The 18366-nt window shown below is 46.5% G+C and overlaps 1 protein-coding gene across 3 annotated transcripts in view; it reads right to left on the reverse strand.

Annotated features, from left to right (window-relative positions):
* The window catches only part of LOC135520423 (cyclin-dependent kinase 14), a 228598-nt gene that overhangs the window by 76735 nt on the left and 133497 nt on the right, over nt 1-18366 (reverse strand). For all 3 annotated transcript variants that reach the window (XR_010452375.1, XM_064945979.1, XM_064945980.1), the window contains 2 exons: nt 8930-8993; nt 6837-6885 (listed from right to left, as the gene is read on the reverse strand). Coding sequence is in view for 2 of the 3 variants with exons in the window: in XM_064945979.1 (XP_064802051.1) it covers nt 6837-6885; nt 8930-8993 (113 nt within the window). In the remaining variant the exon portion in view is untranslated. The remainder of the gene's footprint in view (nt 1-6836; nt 6886-8929; nt 8994-18366) is intronic.

Raw genomic sequence — 18366 nt, forward strand, 5'->3', positions numbered from 1 at the left:
TAGGAGACAGAACAGGTCTCTTTCCTGAGAGGTATGACGGCTGTGTGGTCCCTGGTGTTTATACTTGCGTACTATTGTTTGTACAGATGAACGTGGTACGTTCAGGCATTTGGAAATTGCTCCCAATGATGAACAAGACTTGTGGAGGTCTACAATTTTTTTTCTGAGGTTTTGGTTGATTTCTTTTGATTTTCCCATGATGTCAAGAAAAGAGGCACTAAGTTTGAAGGTAGGCCTTGAAATACATCCACAGGTACACCTCCAATTGACTCAAATTATGTCAATTAGCCTATCAGAAGCTTCTAAAGCCATGACATCAATTTCTGGAATTGTTTAAAGGCACAGTCAACTTAGTGTATGTAAACTTCTGACCCACTGGAATTGTGATACAGTGAAATAATCTGTCTGTAAACAATTGTTAAAAACATTACTTGTGTCATGCACAAAGTAGATGTCCTAACCGACTTGCCAAAGCTATAGATTGTTAACAAGATATTTGTGGAGTGGTTCAAAAACGAGTTTTAATGACTCCAACCTAAGTGCATGTAAACTTCCGACTTCAACTGTATTTATAATACACACTTGTAAATATAAGCACCTACTACATTCTCCTTCTGATTAGAAAGACAACAGACTATTAGCATGGTAGACACACCCTCCATACACACGACCTCCTCTCCCTAGCATGCCCGTGACACAGGCCCCGTGACACAGGCCGACCCGGACACCATGACAAATGAAAGACTTCATCAGAGAGGGTGAAGACAGAGCCTCTCAACTCCCGGTAGCTTTCATCGACCTGCTCCTGTGTGTGTGCATGTGCGTTTGACGCGTGTGTGTTCATACGGGGAGGCTCTGAACTCCTGAACCCGCCTACCATCCAGCACCGAAGAGGAAGCAGAAACAGAAAACATAACAAAGTAACAAAGTCAGTAATTAGGCCTGCAGTCCATTAAATAAACATGATGTTATTCCTCCCTCTGCCGGAGCTACCGAGCTGTGTGTGTGTGTGTGTGTGTTTGTGTGTGTACAGTGTGTACAGTGTGTGTGTGTGTGAGTACAGTGTGTGTGTGTACAGTGTGTGTGTGTGTACAGTGTGTATGTGTGTACAGTGTGTATGTGTGTACAGTATGGGTGTGTGTGTGTGTGTGTGTGTGTGTGTGTGTGTGTGTGTGTGTGTGTGTGTGTGTGTGTGTGTGTGTGTGTGTGTGTGTGTGTGTGTGTGTGTGTGTGTGTGTGTGTGTACAGTATGGGTGTGGGTGAGAGAGAGAGAGAGAGAGAGAGAGAGAGAGAAACATAACTGTTGAGGCTTACAGGTGGGGTAATGCAGGGGTAATGATTACAACAGGTCACTGTGTGATTGATCTACAACATACTGTATAATCAGAAAGTGTAGTGTGCGTTTACAAGTCAGGTTTTAGCATGACAGAAAAAGGTACAAAATCCCATCAGGCATTGCTGATTTGACCTGATCAAAGGTGTCTGAGCAAGAACAGAGCCAGAAACAAAGGAACAAACAGGTATCACTGACTGGGTGAACTTCACCTCCATATAAAAGCCTAAGAAAACAAAGGACTTGTGTTGCTGATATAGGTGTGTATTCCTGCCTGCGAATGCTGTCAGCCAGCCTGAGTGAGAAGATTCCCTCGGCTAGCTGGCTAGGTCAGATGCTACGAGTAAACAAGCACACATCTGTGATCGATATCTCCTCCGACAATCAAACATCCCGGGTTGATGGGACGTTCATAGTGGAAAGAAGCATTCCCTCTTCAGAGAGAGACGCCTTTTCATGTCGTCATGTTTCTCCATGAGGAAACCACAGCCGGGACCTGGGAGGGCAGAAAGCATGTGTATGTGTGTGTGTGTCTGCGAGAGTGTATGTATGTGTTTGTGTTTGTGCATGTGTGTGACTACAGGCAGTAACACCTGCTCCTATTGTTGGCCTTCCCCCACCACTATGCCATGGTTATATCTAAGGCACGGCAGCACCACAGGACCTTTCAACAGCACCCAACACGGCTAGCAACCAAACAGTATTTTGGAACAAGTCTTTGTGGCTGTGTCAAAACATATGTCCCTGCAAGACCCACCAGCAGTCCAGGAGAGCTGCTTGCCTTTCAGCATGTGTGAGTCATTGTGGATGAGGGTACTATTGCACAAAGAGATATGTGAGAGCAGAACGGATCTACACACTGACAAGCTCTGTCTGGCATGCAACCCCACCGTCAGCCGAGCTACTTTCAAAGACTCTGCTGGCTAATAAAGTGCTGAACACAGGGTTATATGGGTTATACAAGCTGTACTGAACATACAGTCAATGTAAACAGAGGGGTAGTCTTACCATTACAAAAACACACAAGCACTTCCGAAACCGTTAAACTGAGGAATGCCAGCATGCCGTGTGCTCTGACCCTTACATGTTATTTGCATGCGATGCCTGTGAATGTCTGATCTGATCCAACCAACCATAGAAGGAGAAAACTACCCCAGCTATCCATGTCAGAGCAGTAGGGAGGTGGGTACGGGGCAGAGGGAGAGGGAGAGGGGGAGAGATGGGAGGAGGGAGAGAAAGAGAGAGAGAGCGTGTGAGAGAGAGGGAGAGGGAGAGCTCTCAGTGCAAAGAGAAGAAAGAGAGAGAGGAATTATGAGGGGGAGAGAGAGAGAGTGAGGAAGTGGGAGGGGGGAGAGAGAGAGAGAGAGGAATTAGGAGGGAGAGAGAGAGAGAGCGAGAGAGAGGAATTAGGAGGGAGAGAGAGAGAGCGAGAGAGAGGAATTAGGAGGGAGAGAGAGAGAGAGGAATTAGGAGGGAGAGAGAGAGAGAGAGAGAGAGAGAGAGAGAAATTAGGAGGGGGAGAGAGAGAGAGAGAGAGAGAGAGAGAGAGAGTGAGAGGGGGGAATTAGGAGGGAGAGAGAGAGAGAGGGGAATTAGGAGGGAGAGAGAGAGAGAGAGAGAGAGAGAGGGGAATTAGGAGGGAGAGAGAGAGAGAGAGAGAGAGAGAGAGAGAGAGAGAGAGAAATTAGGAGGGAGAGAGAGAAATTAGGAGGGAGAGAGAGAGAGAGAGAGAGAGAGAGAGGAATTAGGAGGGTGAGAGAGAGAGAGAGAGAGGGGAATTAGGAGGGAGAGAGAGAGAGAGAGAGAGAGAGGAGAATTAGGAGGGAGAAAGAGAGAGAGAGAGAGGAATTAGGAGGGGGAGAGAGAGAGAGAGAGAGAGAGAGGGGAATTAGGAGGGAGAGAGAGAGAGAGAGAGAGAGAGAGAGGAATTAGGAGGAGAGAGAGAGAGAGAGAGAGAGAGAGAGAGAGAGAGGGGAATTAGGAGGGAGAGAGAGAGAGAGAGAGAGAAGGATGCATGTGTTCATATCAACTTCATCAGGACCTGGCACGGTATAAAAGGAGGGGGAAGAAGCAGCGGTCGTTAACATTCCTCCCAGTTTCTTTCTTCACATATTTATTTCCTCATAGACTGGCTGGGGTCCAAGGGGAGGAGGGGGGAATGGGGCAGGGGCCAGAGTGGCTTGGCAGATGGGGTGGAGTGGAGTGGAGCAGGGCGCCGGGCCGAGGGGCCATACATATAGACAGGGAGAGGGGCCAGGGACAGACAGACAGACTGTGAACTGGAGTGATTGGCATGCCCATCCTGGGGGGTCAGACATAGAGGGCATGGGGGCATGCAGTCATTCTTCTAAGGTCAGTCTGTCTGTCAGTCAGTCTGTTACCCAGGTTAGTCTGTCTGTCAGTCAGTCTGTTACCCAGGTTAGTCTGTCTGTCAGTCAGTCTGTTACCCAGGTTAGTCTGTCTGTCAGTCAGTCTGTTACCCAGGTTAGTCTGTCTGTCAGTCAGTCTGTTACTGAGACTCCACTGCTTTGGCTCTACGATCAACTGGCTGACTTTCTGACTCTCACTACTACAGTATCTCTCTCACTACTACAGTATTGCTCTCACTACTACAGTATCTCTCTCACTACTACATTATCTCTCTCACTACTACAGTATTTCTCTCACTACTACAGTATCTCTCTCACTACTTCAGTATCTCTCTCACTGCTACAGTATTTCTCTCACTACTACAGTATCTCTCTCACTACTACAGTATTTCTCTCACTACTACAGTATCTCTCTCACTACTACAGTATCTCTCTCACTGCTACAGTATTTCTCTCACTACTACAGTATCTCTCTCACTACTACAGTATCTCTCTCACTACTACAGTATCTCTCTCACTACTACAGTATCTCTCACTACTACAGTATCTCTCTCACTACTACATTATCTCTCTCACTACTACAGTATTTCTCTCACTACTACAGTATCTCTCTCACTACTACAGTATCTCTCTCACTGCTACAGTATTTCTCTCACTACTACAGTATCTCTCTCACTACTACAGTATTTCTCTCACTACTACAGTATCTCTCTCACTACTACAGTATCTCTCTCACTGCTACAGTATTTCTCTCACTACTACAGTATCTCTCTCACTACTACAGTATCTCTCTCACTACTACAGTATCTCTCTCACTACTACAGTATCTCTCACTACTACAGTATCTCTCTCACTACTACAGTGCCTCTCTCACTACTACAGTATCTCTCTCACTACTACAGTATCTCTCTCACTACTACAGTATCTCTCTCACTACTACAGTACCTCTATCACTACTACAGTACCTCTCTCACTACTACAGTACCTCTCTCACTACTACAGTGCCTCTCTCACTACTACAGTATCACTCTCACTACTACAGTATCTCTCTCACTACTAGAGTACCTCTCTCACTACTACAGTACCTCTATCACTACTACAGTACCTCTCTCACTACTAGAGTACCTCTCTCACTACTCCAGTACCTCTCTCACTACTACAGTATCTCTCTCACTACTACAGTACCTCTCTCACTACTACAGTACCTCTCTCACTACTACAGTATCTCTCTCACTACTACAGTACCTCTCTCACTACTACAGTGCCTCTCTCACTACTACAGTATCTCTCTCACTACTACAGTATCTCTCTCACTACTAGAGTACCTCTCTCACTACTACAGTACCTCTCTCACTACTAGAGTACCTCTCTCACTACTACAGTACCTCTCTCACTACTACAATATCTCTCTCACTACTACAGTACCTCTCTCACTACTACAGTGCCTCTCTCACTACTACAGTATCTCTCTCACTACTACAATATCTCTCTCACTACTACAGTACCTCTCTCACTACTATAGTATATCTCTCACTACTTAACTATCTCTCTCACTACTAAACTATCTCTCTCACTACTAAACTATCTCTCTCACAGACTGAGAGAAAATAGAAAATCTACAATTACTGTACTTGTAGACACACAAACTGACAAACATAAAATGTACTGCCTCTCTCTATCTCTCTCTATCGCTCTCTATATCTCTCTCTATCTCTCTCTATCACTCTCTATCGCTCTCTCTATCTCTATCTATCTCTCTCTCTATCTCTATCATTTTGAGACATCAATGAAATTATATTTTATATTCATCTGAAAAAGGAAACTGTGATACTGTGAGAGAGAATGTGGAACCTTGTGGTAACTACAGAGGCCAGGAGTTCTCAGCACTGAGCCAGACCAGAATACTGTGAGGCATTCTGTGTATCTGTGACCAAATCATGAAGTCACCCTGTCTCTGCATGTCCCCTCAGGCTCCTGATGAGTGCCAGGGGCAGAGGGTGGTCCACATCTGGAATGCCCCCTGTGCCCTTTCCTGCCATCTGTGTCAGGGCTGACTGCTCTGGTGGCATGACCCCGATCTGGGTGCCCCCCCCCCCCCCCTAAACCAGATGAACCCTGGGAAGAGTGTGTGAGCTGTCTGTAGGTCTAGACGCCCCAAGGGTAGAGAGCTGAGAGGAAGCGCGCACGCACACACACACACACACACACACACACACACACACACACACACACACACACACACACACACACACACACACACACACACACGACAACAGCCATCTCTAACTGGGCTACTAATGTCTGTTAGGGGACCAGAACAGTCCCAGGGTTCTTCTGTGTCGAGGGCTCAGGGAGAGAAAAGAGAGGGATGTATGGATGGAGTGGTAGGAGGTTGGCGGTCTGGAGCGTATTGCCCTTGGGGAAGAGCACAAAAGAGCACAAAAGTGGGTCTGTGGGAAAATGGCCCTCTGACCTGGCATACACAACGGCCCTCTGACCTAGCATACACAACGGCCCTCTGACCTAGCATACAAAACGGCCCCTGACCTAGCATACAAAACGGCAATCTGACCTGGCATACACAACGGCCCTCTGACCTGGCATACACAACGGCCCTCTGACCTGGCATACAAAATGGCCCTCTGACCTGGCATACACAACGGCCCCTGACCTAGCATACAAAACGGCAATCTGACCTGGCATACACAACGGCCCTCTGACCTGGCATACACAACGGCCCTCTGACCTGGCATACAAAATGGCCCTCTGACCTGGCATACACAACGGCCCCTGACCTAGCATACAAAACGGCAATCTGACCTGGCATACACAACGGCCCTCTGACCTGGCATACACAACGGCCCTCTGACCTGGCATACAAAATGGCCCTCTGACCTGGCATACACATATGAATAGGCACACACACCCACACCCAACCACCCACCCACCCACCCCCACACACACCCACACCCACCCACCCACCCCCACACACACCCACACCCACCCACCCACCCACCCCCCACACACACCCCCCCCCCCCCCCACACACACACACACACACACACACACGCACACACACACACACACACACACACACACACACACACGTTATGTGACAAAGACGGTACACTTACTTATTCCATGCTTGTCTGAGCTTCTTGGAACTGTAGACAGTAAAGCTGTCTGAATGGATAAAGACACAGAGAGGCAATAGAAACATGTTCATATTCATCATCAGGACACATTTGTGAAGTTTTGCAACAAATGTTTCATTGTACAGTATGTGATTTAACAAGAGGTTAACATCAGTTGGTACAGCATGATGCTTGCAACGCCAGGATAGTGAGTTCGATTCCCAAGGCCACCGTACTTAAAATGTACGCACGCATAACTGTAAGTCGCTTTGGATAAAAACATCTGCTAAATGGCACTATTATTATATATTAAAAGTATGTGTGTGTGTGTGTGCCTATGGTATGAATGACTTGGTGTATGTGTATGAGTAAATGAGTACGAACTGTGTGTGTTACCCTCTGACAGCTCAACTCCCTCATCCAAAACCTCTGTGTGGAGACCTCTGTTTTCAGACTAACACTGTAACTGCCAACCTCCAGGACTAGACTGGGGGAATGGGGGCAGAGAGACAGCTAGACAGCCAACCACGGGTTAGGGAGAGGGGGAGAGGGAAGAGAGAGAGTAGCCACTGTTCCACTACTAGACAGAGGGGCAGAGAGACACGGAATATCTACAGTTTGAGGTAAGGAGTTATTGAGTGGGGGGGATAGAGAGATGGTAAGACTGTTCCAGAGTCAGGGATTAGACATATATGAGGAAGAGTTGTTTGATATCCAGATTACTCCTGTCTTTCTCAAATGTCTGATATACTGTGGTTATACTAAATATCCTCCAGCCCGTCGTAAAGCACCAAGGCCCTGGGCCAAGGTCAGGCTAAGTGTCATGGCTGTCTACGTTTCAAACCTAAACGGTTGTGCTGCGAACACCAGAGTGAAAATAAATCAGGGCTGTAAACATGGCTGTGAATTATTGAAAGTAACGCTAAGAATGTAAAGAATCATAGCAACGTGCTGATACCACCTCTGTGTTTGATTTAATGTCTGGAAACTGATTACAGTTCAGGAGGAAGACTAAAACATGGTCAGATTGAGAAGCTCTCAGAGAGGTAGGATAAATTCAGAGGGATAGAGTGAGACAACAATGTCCTCTGGTGGTGGGAAGATATAACTACACCCAGAGTGATAACTTCAACACTGTCCTCTGGTGGTGGGAAGATATAACTACACCCAGAGTGTTAACTTCTGATAAATCATTTTCACAGCTCCATTTGTTACGTGCTAATGATCACTTTGTGGTTGAGTGGTGGTGACAATGAGAGGGTTGAAACGGCTGTTTAGATTAGATCATTGTGACATTGAGCATCCATTTAGAGCAAAAATAAGAAAATAAAAGGTTCTCTCTATCCCGGGATTCAGTCAAAAGATTGTTCACCTTACGGAGGAAACAGGCAGTTTGGAGAGACACTTATTAAGAGAGGGAGTTGGTCTTGCATTGGACATTTGATCAGGCAACTGCCTCAATTGCTGATAATAAAATGGTGTATTGTGTGTGTACCTATTGTCATGCAGAGATCATACACTGATCTGGTACACTGAAGCCAGGCCTGTCAGGATGAGAGGAGCAGCAGGACAGAACAGTGTGTGTTGCTCACATAGCTGCCCACGGCAGCAGGACAACATAGAACTATGGCCAACCACAGCCATGGCCACAGGACATGAGATTAGGTGTATGTGTTTGTGTGTGTGTGTGTGTGTGTGTGTGTGTTTCACACCCCAGTTCCTCTGTAATTGGTCACAGGAGATACAGCTAGACACACCACTCACATCATGATATCCATGATCTCTCTCTGTCCCTCTTCTTCTCCCTCCATCCTCCTCTAATTCCCCCTCTATCTCTCTGTGTGTTCCAGCATGCCAACACTAATCTGCAAGCACCGTCCAGTCTGTCTCTAATGAGCTCCCAGAGGGCAGCAGCAGTAGCTCTAGTCTGGCACAGGGATGGCACCGCGATGGTATGGCTGGCCCACAGGCCTGCCTGAGCTGTGTGAACTACAGAGGCATGCCTCCTAGGTTTACAAAGTAGAACTGGAGTCAAAGTCTAATTCTGACTGTTGGACCTAGGGTGTGTGTGTGTTGGTGTATGTGTTCCTCACCTGGTTTGAAGTGGGGCAGAGAGTGGACCCCTGGCCAGGTATCCTCACAGGGGGTGCCTAGGACCTGAAAGAAGGAGGGAGACAGAAGGAGAAAGAATAAGAGAGGGAGAAGAAATGCATCAGACAAACACACGCGGTGTCCATATCAACACATTCATATTTCAACAACAAAGTTGGGCCACAGAGAAAGGAAAAGATGTGATCGTCTCATGGAGAAAAACGTTTCATTTCTATGACCAAAGAGGAACCTCTGAATCACTAAAGTCCTAAAAAATAACCACATTTACATGCGCACAGTATCCGGGTAGTAGGTTATATCCCGCTTAAGGTCGTATTCGTGATAAGCTGTTTACATGCATCTTTGATATCCCGCTCATGAGTATCCCTGTATCCATGAATAAACAGAATATTCCTCATTCCTCATATGGGTTAAATGGTATAGTAACTGAAATTCGAACACTGACTGTAGGTCTATAACCTCTCATATGTAGCATAATATAAGTACATTTTTAAAATCTATTTTTTAACTGAATATTTAAAACATACAATATACTTGCAGTGAAGCCGCTCAACAACTACATCACATTAGTCATCTAACAGCCTCCATCCAGAGCGACACACAGAAACAACCAGGGTCAACGCCCTGCTCCCACCAGCCCTCCAAGAGCTGCCCCTCAAACATCCAAGACCCGCACTGCACAGTTCCCCAAGAGCTGCCCCTCAAACATCCAAGACCCGCACTGCACAGTTCCCCAAGAGCTGCCCCTCAAACATCCAAGACCCTCACTGCACAGTTCCCCAAGAGCTGCCCCTCAAACATCCAAGACCCTCACCGCACAGTCCCCCAAGATCTGCCCCTCAAACATCCAAGACCCGCACTGCACAGTTCCCCAAGAGCTGCCCCTCAAACATCCAAGACCCTCACTGCACAGTTCCCCAAGAGCTGCCCCTCAAACATCCAAGACCCGCACTGCACAGTTCCCCAAGAGCTGCCCCTCAAACATCCAAGACCCTCACTGCACAGTTCCCCAAGAGCTGCCCCTCAAACATCCAAGACCCTCACTGCACAGTCCCCCAAGAGCTGACCCTCAAACATCCAAGACCCTCACTGCACAGTTCCCCAAGAGCTGCCCCTCAAACATCCAAGAACCCCCCACTACCACCCACCCTGAGAGAAAATGTATAAATAAGTAAAATCACTCCATTCCCCACCCCCAAGACCCCCCTCCCTCCACAAAATGAACGAAAGAGAAAAATAGAAAGGCAAAGGAAAGCAGAAAACAACAATGCAAAAAACAAAAGACATCATGGACAACAAAAATCATAACAGCGACGCCAACTGAATATGTTGAGTGCATATATGGCACTATTTACATGTGTGTGTCCGTGTATGTGCGCTTCAGTGCATTTGGGAGTGTGTGTATATTGCATGTGTACAAACACCTGCACGGCATCAGCCTCAGGCAACTCGGAATTAACTGTTACATACTCTGGCCTTCAGTGTCATTCAAATGTACTTTTTGTTATGTTTTATTTTGACTTAATTGTTTTGAATTTGATCTTTGACTGCCATTCTACCCACCCGCCCAACAACTCCACTCCCACTTGTCTCCAATTCCACATCCCAACCCTCAGCCCATCTCACCTATCTCTGCTGGCCACCCCCTTCAAATTTCTATGCAAAATAAAAAATATTATATCCTGCAGAATTATGCATTTCTTTCAGAGAAATGACACATAATATGTATCGGGAACAGGAGTGGAGAAAAATGATCTCTTGCTGTTTCGACCACATACAATATGCACTCAAGACGAACTGAAGTCTTATCAGAAATGTGTTTTGTCATTTTCTCAGCTTTTCATTTCCTTAAAACAGGTCACACTGATGACATGTGGACATTTTGCACAGGACCAATCCTTCCACTGTTGTGGAGTTATTCCGTTTTCTCCCCAGTCCCTCAACGAAACAGACAACTTTACCGGTGTTAACTAGATTACTAATGCCTTCCTTCTATCAATGTAGGACATTATTCTGGTCAGCACCACTTCATTTAGTCTTCTGGAGTAACAAGTTATGGCAGAAGAGAAGCTGCTCGTGTCCAACTATAGTTGACACGGCCTACCAAATGTCGGAAATATGAAAACATCATCCCACAACACCTATGACGTGTGAAAGTGAGCACAGACCACAGAAACAATAGTAAATTGGATGTTTACACGTCACAGTACCCTGTCTTGGCTTCCAAGTGGCACAGTGGTCTAAGGCACTGCATCTCAGTGCTAGAGGCATCACTGCATACCCTGGTTTGATTCCAGGCATAATCATAACCGGCTGTGATTGGGAGTCCCATTGGGCGACGCACATTTGGCCCAGCGTCATTTGGGTTAGGGTTTGGCCGTGGTAGGCCATCACTGTAAATAAGAATTTGTTCTTAACATACTTGCCTAGTTAAATAAAGGTTCAATTATCCAGGTTTTTCATAACTGAGATACAAGCTTTTCGGGTTATTGTAAACAGGATATGATGTTTATATACGTCAACTCAAAAGCAGAACACTTGAGTATCCCGAATAATAATGGGATATTGGTGTGTATGTAAATGTGGTCAATGAGTCACACAGTCACAGACATGGTAACCTGCTAACCCTTATTATCCTACAGTGTGCTTACACCAAGATCACATCCAAGAAGTGAAGGTCAGTGCTGTGATAATTGTGTGTGTGTGTGTGTGTGTGTGTGTGTGTGTGTGTGTGTGTGTGTGTGTGTGAGAGCTAGAGAAAAGCCTTTTGCTGACCTTGGGTGTCAAGCAGAGACACTGAATCAAACAAACACACACACACACACACACACATAAGTTGGTGAGGTGTACACACTCAGAGGAGTAGAAACACACCTCACTCACACAGACTGGGTTAAAGGGATACTGCGAGATTTCAAGATTTTGTTTGTTTTTCTACTTTCCCAGAGTCAGACAAACTCATTGATGCCACTTGTATGTCTCTGTGTGCAGTTTGGAAATTAATTAAGTTAGAATATTGTTAAAATATTAGTAAAACTAACAAATGTATAAAATATTGATTAATGTGTATATCTTTGAAAGACAATGACCAACCACCCAGCTTTAGAGTCATTAGAAGGTCTATTTCCCTGTTTGTGAGTGGAGCTGGCTACTGTACCGGGACTCTCCCAACAATTACACTAAACTAACAATGTTCTAACTTCAATCATCTCCAAACTGCACGCAGAGACATACACATGGGATCCATGTGTTTGTCTGACTCTGGGTAAGTAGAAAAACAACCTTGATCTCAAAGTCTTGCATGAGCATGAGAGGGAGAGAGAGAGGTGGGTGGGTGGTTGGTTAGGAAGAGAGAGAGAGAGAGAGAGAGAGAGAGAGAGAGAGAGAGAGAGAGAGAGAGAGAGAGAGAGAGAGCAAGAGAGAGATGGGTGGGTGGGGAATGAGTGGGTGTTAGAGCATGAGAGGGAGATAGAGAGATAGAGAGGGGGGGGGGGAGAGACAGAGAGAGAGAGGGGAAAGATAGGGGGTATTTGAAGTGTAGGGTTGGGACTTGGGATAGAAGGCAGAGGCTGAAACACAAGCTGCATATACTCTAGTCCCAACCACAGTGTCAGAGTGGAGATGAGCCAAAACATACAGCCTAGTCAATGTGCTCATGTATTTACAGTCAACCCCAGCAGAGGGCAGCAGTGTACCATGACCTGCAGAGCACAACATGGAGAGACAGGGATGGGGATTGGATTGTGTGTGTGTGTGTGTGTGTGTGTGTGTGTGTGTGTGTGTGTGTGTGTGTGTGTGTGTGTGTGTGTGTGTGTGTGTGTGTGTGTGTGTGTGTGTGTGTGTGTGCCAAACCCCTGACCACAGTCACACACAAAGAGTGATCCCCACCCCCCCGGTCCAGCAGCCTCCCTGAGGCACAGAGTGAAATTAGCTGTCCCCTCTCCGTCACCCCCTCAGCCCTGTAGGGAAACACTCACTACCTTAATTACAGCCACACACACAGCATCGCTCACCGTGGCCACCCACACCATGACACCGGCCACGGCAACTTTATCATTGCCACGGAAACATGACACATCTCCACAGCAACACCAACATGCTAATACATCACAAATGAACTATGCCAACCTTTCATTCATTTTGGGCTGATACACACACACACAATTCCACTCCCTACCTGCTCTTTCTTTCTTTCTTTCTTTCTTTCTTACTTTCTTTCTTTCTTTCTCCCTCTATCTATCTCTCTCTGTCCTCTGCTGGCCAGTCTGGGTGTGTTGGTTGATTTCCCCTCTGATCTCTTGTCACTGTCAGGCAGCGCTGTAAGGTGCGGCTCGGTGTGTGTGTGCTGTGCTGTGTTTGTTCTGGTGACACACAGCCTTCAGGACGGAAATCAACTCAGGAAGCCACAGCCTGCCACTCAGGACTGTCTGACTGACTGTCTGACTGACCGTCTGACTGGCTTCAGAGGAGAAGCAGGGGGCATCCCTACCAAACACTAACACTAGCCTGCGTCCCAAATGGCACCCTATTCCCTTTCTAGAGCATTCATTTTGACCAGGGCTGAAAGGGAACAAAGCCTTACCACTACTATCACTAATGTTTCTGTAGCCAGAGACTCTGTCTTTAAGGTTCTAGTGTGTAGAATGTAGATATTACACACTGTCACAGTAAACGAAGGGACTAAAAGGAAAGTAAGAGATCAAAGTAAAGAAAAGTTATATATTAACACTACCACTAATACTACCACTACTACTACCACTACTACTACCACTACCACTACTACTAATACTACCACTACTACTACCACTACTACTACCACTAATACTACCAGTACTACTACCACTACTACTAACACTACCACTACTACTAATACTACCACTACTACTACCACTACTACTACCAGTACTACTACCACTACAACTACTACTACTACTACCACTACTACTACCACTACTACTAATACTACCACTACTACTACCACTACTACTACCAGTACTACTACCACTACAACTACTACTACTACTACCACTACTACTACCAGTACTACTACCACTACCACTACTACTACTTCTACCACTACTACTACCACTACTACTACCACTACCACTACTACTACTACTACTACCACTACTACTACTACTACTACTACTACCACTAATACTACCAGTACTACTACCACTAGTACTACCACTACTACTACCACTACTACTACCACTACTACTACCACTAATACTACCAGTACTACTACCACTACTACTACCACTACTACTACCACTACTACTACCAGTACTAATACCACTACTACTACCACTACCACTACTACTACTACTACTACCACTACTACTACCACTACTACTACTACTACTACTACTACTAATACTACCAGTACTACTACCACTACTACTACCACTACTACTACCACTACTACTACCACTACTACTACCAATACTACGACCAGTACTACTACCAGTACTACGACCACTACTACTACCAATACGACTACCACTACTACTACCACTACGACCAGTACTACTACCATTAACACTAACACTACCACCACTACCACGACCACCACTAACACTACCACCACTAACACCACCACCACTACTACTAACACTAACACCACCCCTACCACTACCACCACTACCATTAACACTTACACTAACACCACTAACATTACCACCAACACTACCACTACCACCACCACCACAACGACCACCAACACTACCACAACCACCAACACTACCACTACCACCGACACTACCACCACCACTAGCAACCACCACGAACACTACCACCACCACCACCACCACTACCATCAACACTACAACTACCATTACCACTACCGCTAGCACTACCACCACCACTACCACTACCAATACCACTACCACCACCACCACCACCACCAACACTACAACTACCCCACCACCACCACTAACACTATCAACACCACCACTACCACCACTACCATCAACACTACAACTACCATTACCACTACCGCTAGCACTACCACCACTACCACCACTACCACCACTAACACTACCACCAACACTACCACTACCACCGACACTACCACCACCACTAGCAACCACCACGAACACTACCACCACCACCACCACCACTACCATCAACACTACAACTACCATTACCACTACCGCTAGCACTACCACCACCACTACCACTACCAATACCACTACCACCACCACCACCACCAACACTACAACTACCCCACCACCACCACTAACACTATCAACACCACCACTACCACCACTACCATCAACACTACAACTACCATTACCACCACCACTACCAATACCACCACTACCACCACTACCACCACTAACACTACCACCAACACCACCACTACCACCACCACAACCAACACTAACACTACCACAAACACTACCACCAACACTACCACGACCACCAACAACTCCACCACCAACACTACCACCACCACCACTACACCACAACCACCCCCACCACTACCACCACTACCATTAACACTAACAGTACGACCACCACTACCACCACCATTAACACGAACACTACCACCACCACCACTACCATTAACACTAACACTACCACCACTAACACCACCACTACTACAAACACTACCACTACCACCACTAACACTACCACTACCACCACCACTACTACTAACACTACCACTACCACCACTAACACTACCACTACCACCACCACTACTACTAACACTACCACTACCACTACCACCACTAACACTACCACTACAACCACCACTACCACTAACACCACTACTAACAATACCACCAACACTACCACCACCACAACCACTAACACTAACACCATCACCAACACTACCACCGACACTACCACTACCACCGACACTACCACTACCACCGACACTACCACTACCACCGACACTACCACAAACACTACCACCACCACCACTACCATCAACATTACAACTACAACTACCAAGCACTACCACCACCACTACCAATACCACCACCACCACTAACACTATCAACACCACCACTACCACCACCACTAACACTGCCACTGCCACTACCAACACTACCACCACCACTACCACCACAACCACCACTACCACCACTAACACTACCACCAACACCGCCACTACCAACACTACCACTACACCGCAACCACCCCCACCACCACCACCACCAACACTACCCCTACCACTACCACCACCACTACCATTAACACTAACAGTACGACCAACACTACCACCACCATTAACACCAACACTAACACTACCACTACCACCACCATTAACACCAACACTAACACTACCACTACCATTAACACTAACACTACCACTACCACTACCATTAACACTAACAGTACGACCAACACTACCACCACCATTAACACCAACACTAACACTACCATTAACACCAACACTAACACTACCACTACCATTAACACCACCATTAACACCAACACCAACACTACCACTACCATTAACACCACCACCACTACCATCAACATTACAACTACCACTACCTAGCACTACCACCACCACTACCACTACCCACCACCACCACTACCCACCACCACCACCATCAACACCACCACTACCACCACCACTACCCACCACCACCACTAACACTATCAACACCACCACTACCACCACCACTACCACCACCAGTAACACTACCACCAACACCGCCACTACCAACACTACCACTACACCGCAACCACCCCCACCACCACCACCACCAACACTACCACTACCACTACCACCACCACCACTACCATTAACACTAACAGTACGACCAACACTACCTCCACCATTAACACCAACACTAACACTACCACTACCACCACCATTAACACCAACACTAACACTACCACTACCATTAACACTAACAGTACGACCAACACTACCACCACCATTAACACCAACACTAACACTAACACTAACACTAACACTGGCTCTGTGGTCAAACCCAGCCAGATACGATCCAGCAGTCTACACACAACACAGTTAGCACAGCAAGCCAGGCCTACTGACTGGTAAGTAATCCTCTTCAGTCAATCCACTCTTCTGCACCATTAGAGACAACTTACTGAGCGTGAGCACATAGTAAACACCACTATAGCTCTCTAATGGTTGATAAAACAGACAGAGAGAGACAGAGAGAGAGGGAGGAGAGTGAGATAGAGCAAGACAGAGAGCGAGAGAGAGAGAGAGAGAGAGAGAGACTTGGTGCAGAATGGGAAACACTGCGTTTACTATGAATGTGCCAATGAGCTCAGAGTGATTTGACTGGGTGTTATAATACCACCCCTTACAGTTGAATTGTCTCAGTGACTTTAGCCTGACTTACCTTCTGCTGTATCTCAGACTCTGTCCCAGATGACACCCTATTCTCTATATAGTGCACTACTTTAGACCAGGGCCCAGAGGGCTCTGGAGTGGTCAGAAGTAGTGCACCATATAGGAAATATGTTGTTATTTGGGACATCAATGTTTAGCTGTTTCACCTCTAGGCCCTGACAGACGTTCCACTACTGTGGTAATGGGATTGGTAATACACTCCAATCTGTGTGACAGCCAGGGTCTCTGTGACAGAGTCTCTGTGACAGAGTCTCTGTGACAGGGTCAGGATAACTTTCCCCTGACCCCCTCAGGCCATACAGCACCTGAGGACAAAATCACTATACCACAAAATGGGACAAAAAGGTTTTTTCTCAATCTATTCAACTGTTATAGAGAACAAGATCTCATTGAGCGATGTAGCTACACACACACACACACACACACACACACACACACACACACACACACACACACACACACACACACACACACACACACACATAATGTATCTACAATCAGAGGCTGTTTCTTCTGAAATAACCTCAACCAAGGAACAAAAGCAATTTGAAACCCGATCTGTCATCTGATTGAGCTCCCCTTAAAGCACCAAGGCTTTAGTATTCACCCCAGAGGACAGAGGAGAACAGTGGGATCGATCTAGCGAGGGGTAACCTTGGCCAAATAACAGGGGCTACACACACCAGCTCCTAGCCTCGTCTCTCACTGAACCCCATCTCTCCAGTGAGATATAATGATATCACATCAAACACACAGAGCAAGAGAGCCAGCACAAGCAATAGGCTGGTAAGAAGAGGTAAGGCTAGACAATGATGCTGCTGCCACATTAGAACAACTTGTTGGTAAATGAGACAGGAAATAGAATAGGGGAGGTTAAGACATATTTGAAGCCCTAGATCATGTTGATTCAGCATAGCAACAACTTCCCTGGCATACATACATGGCCTTGGTTGGCTGACTATAAGTCCCTCCATTAAGTCAGGCAGGCAGGCAGCCCTATAGGTACCCCTATCAACATGGCCCCAGACCATTAGAGGTGACAGACAGGGCTAATCCAGAGGACTTTGC

This window comes from Oncorhynchus masou, chromosome 29 (assembly GCF_036934945.1).
Source record: "Oncorhynchus masou masou isolate Uvic2021 chromosome 29, UVic_Omas_1.1, whole genome shotgun sequence".
Lineage (NCBI taxonomy): Eukaryota > Metazoa > Chordata > Actinopteri > Salmoniformes > Salmonidae > Oncorhynchus > Oncorhynchus masou.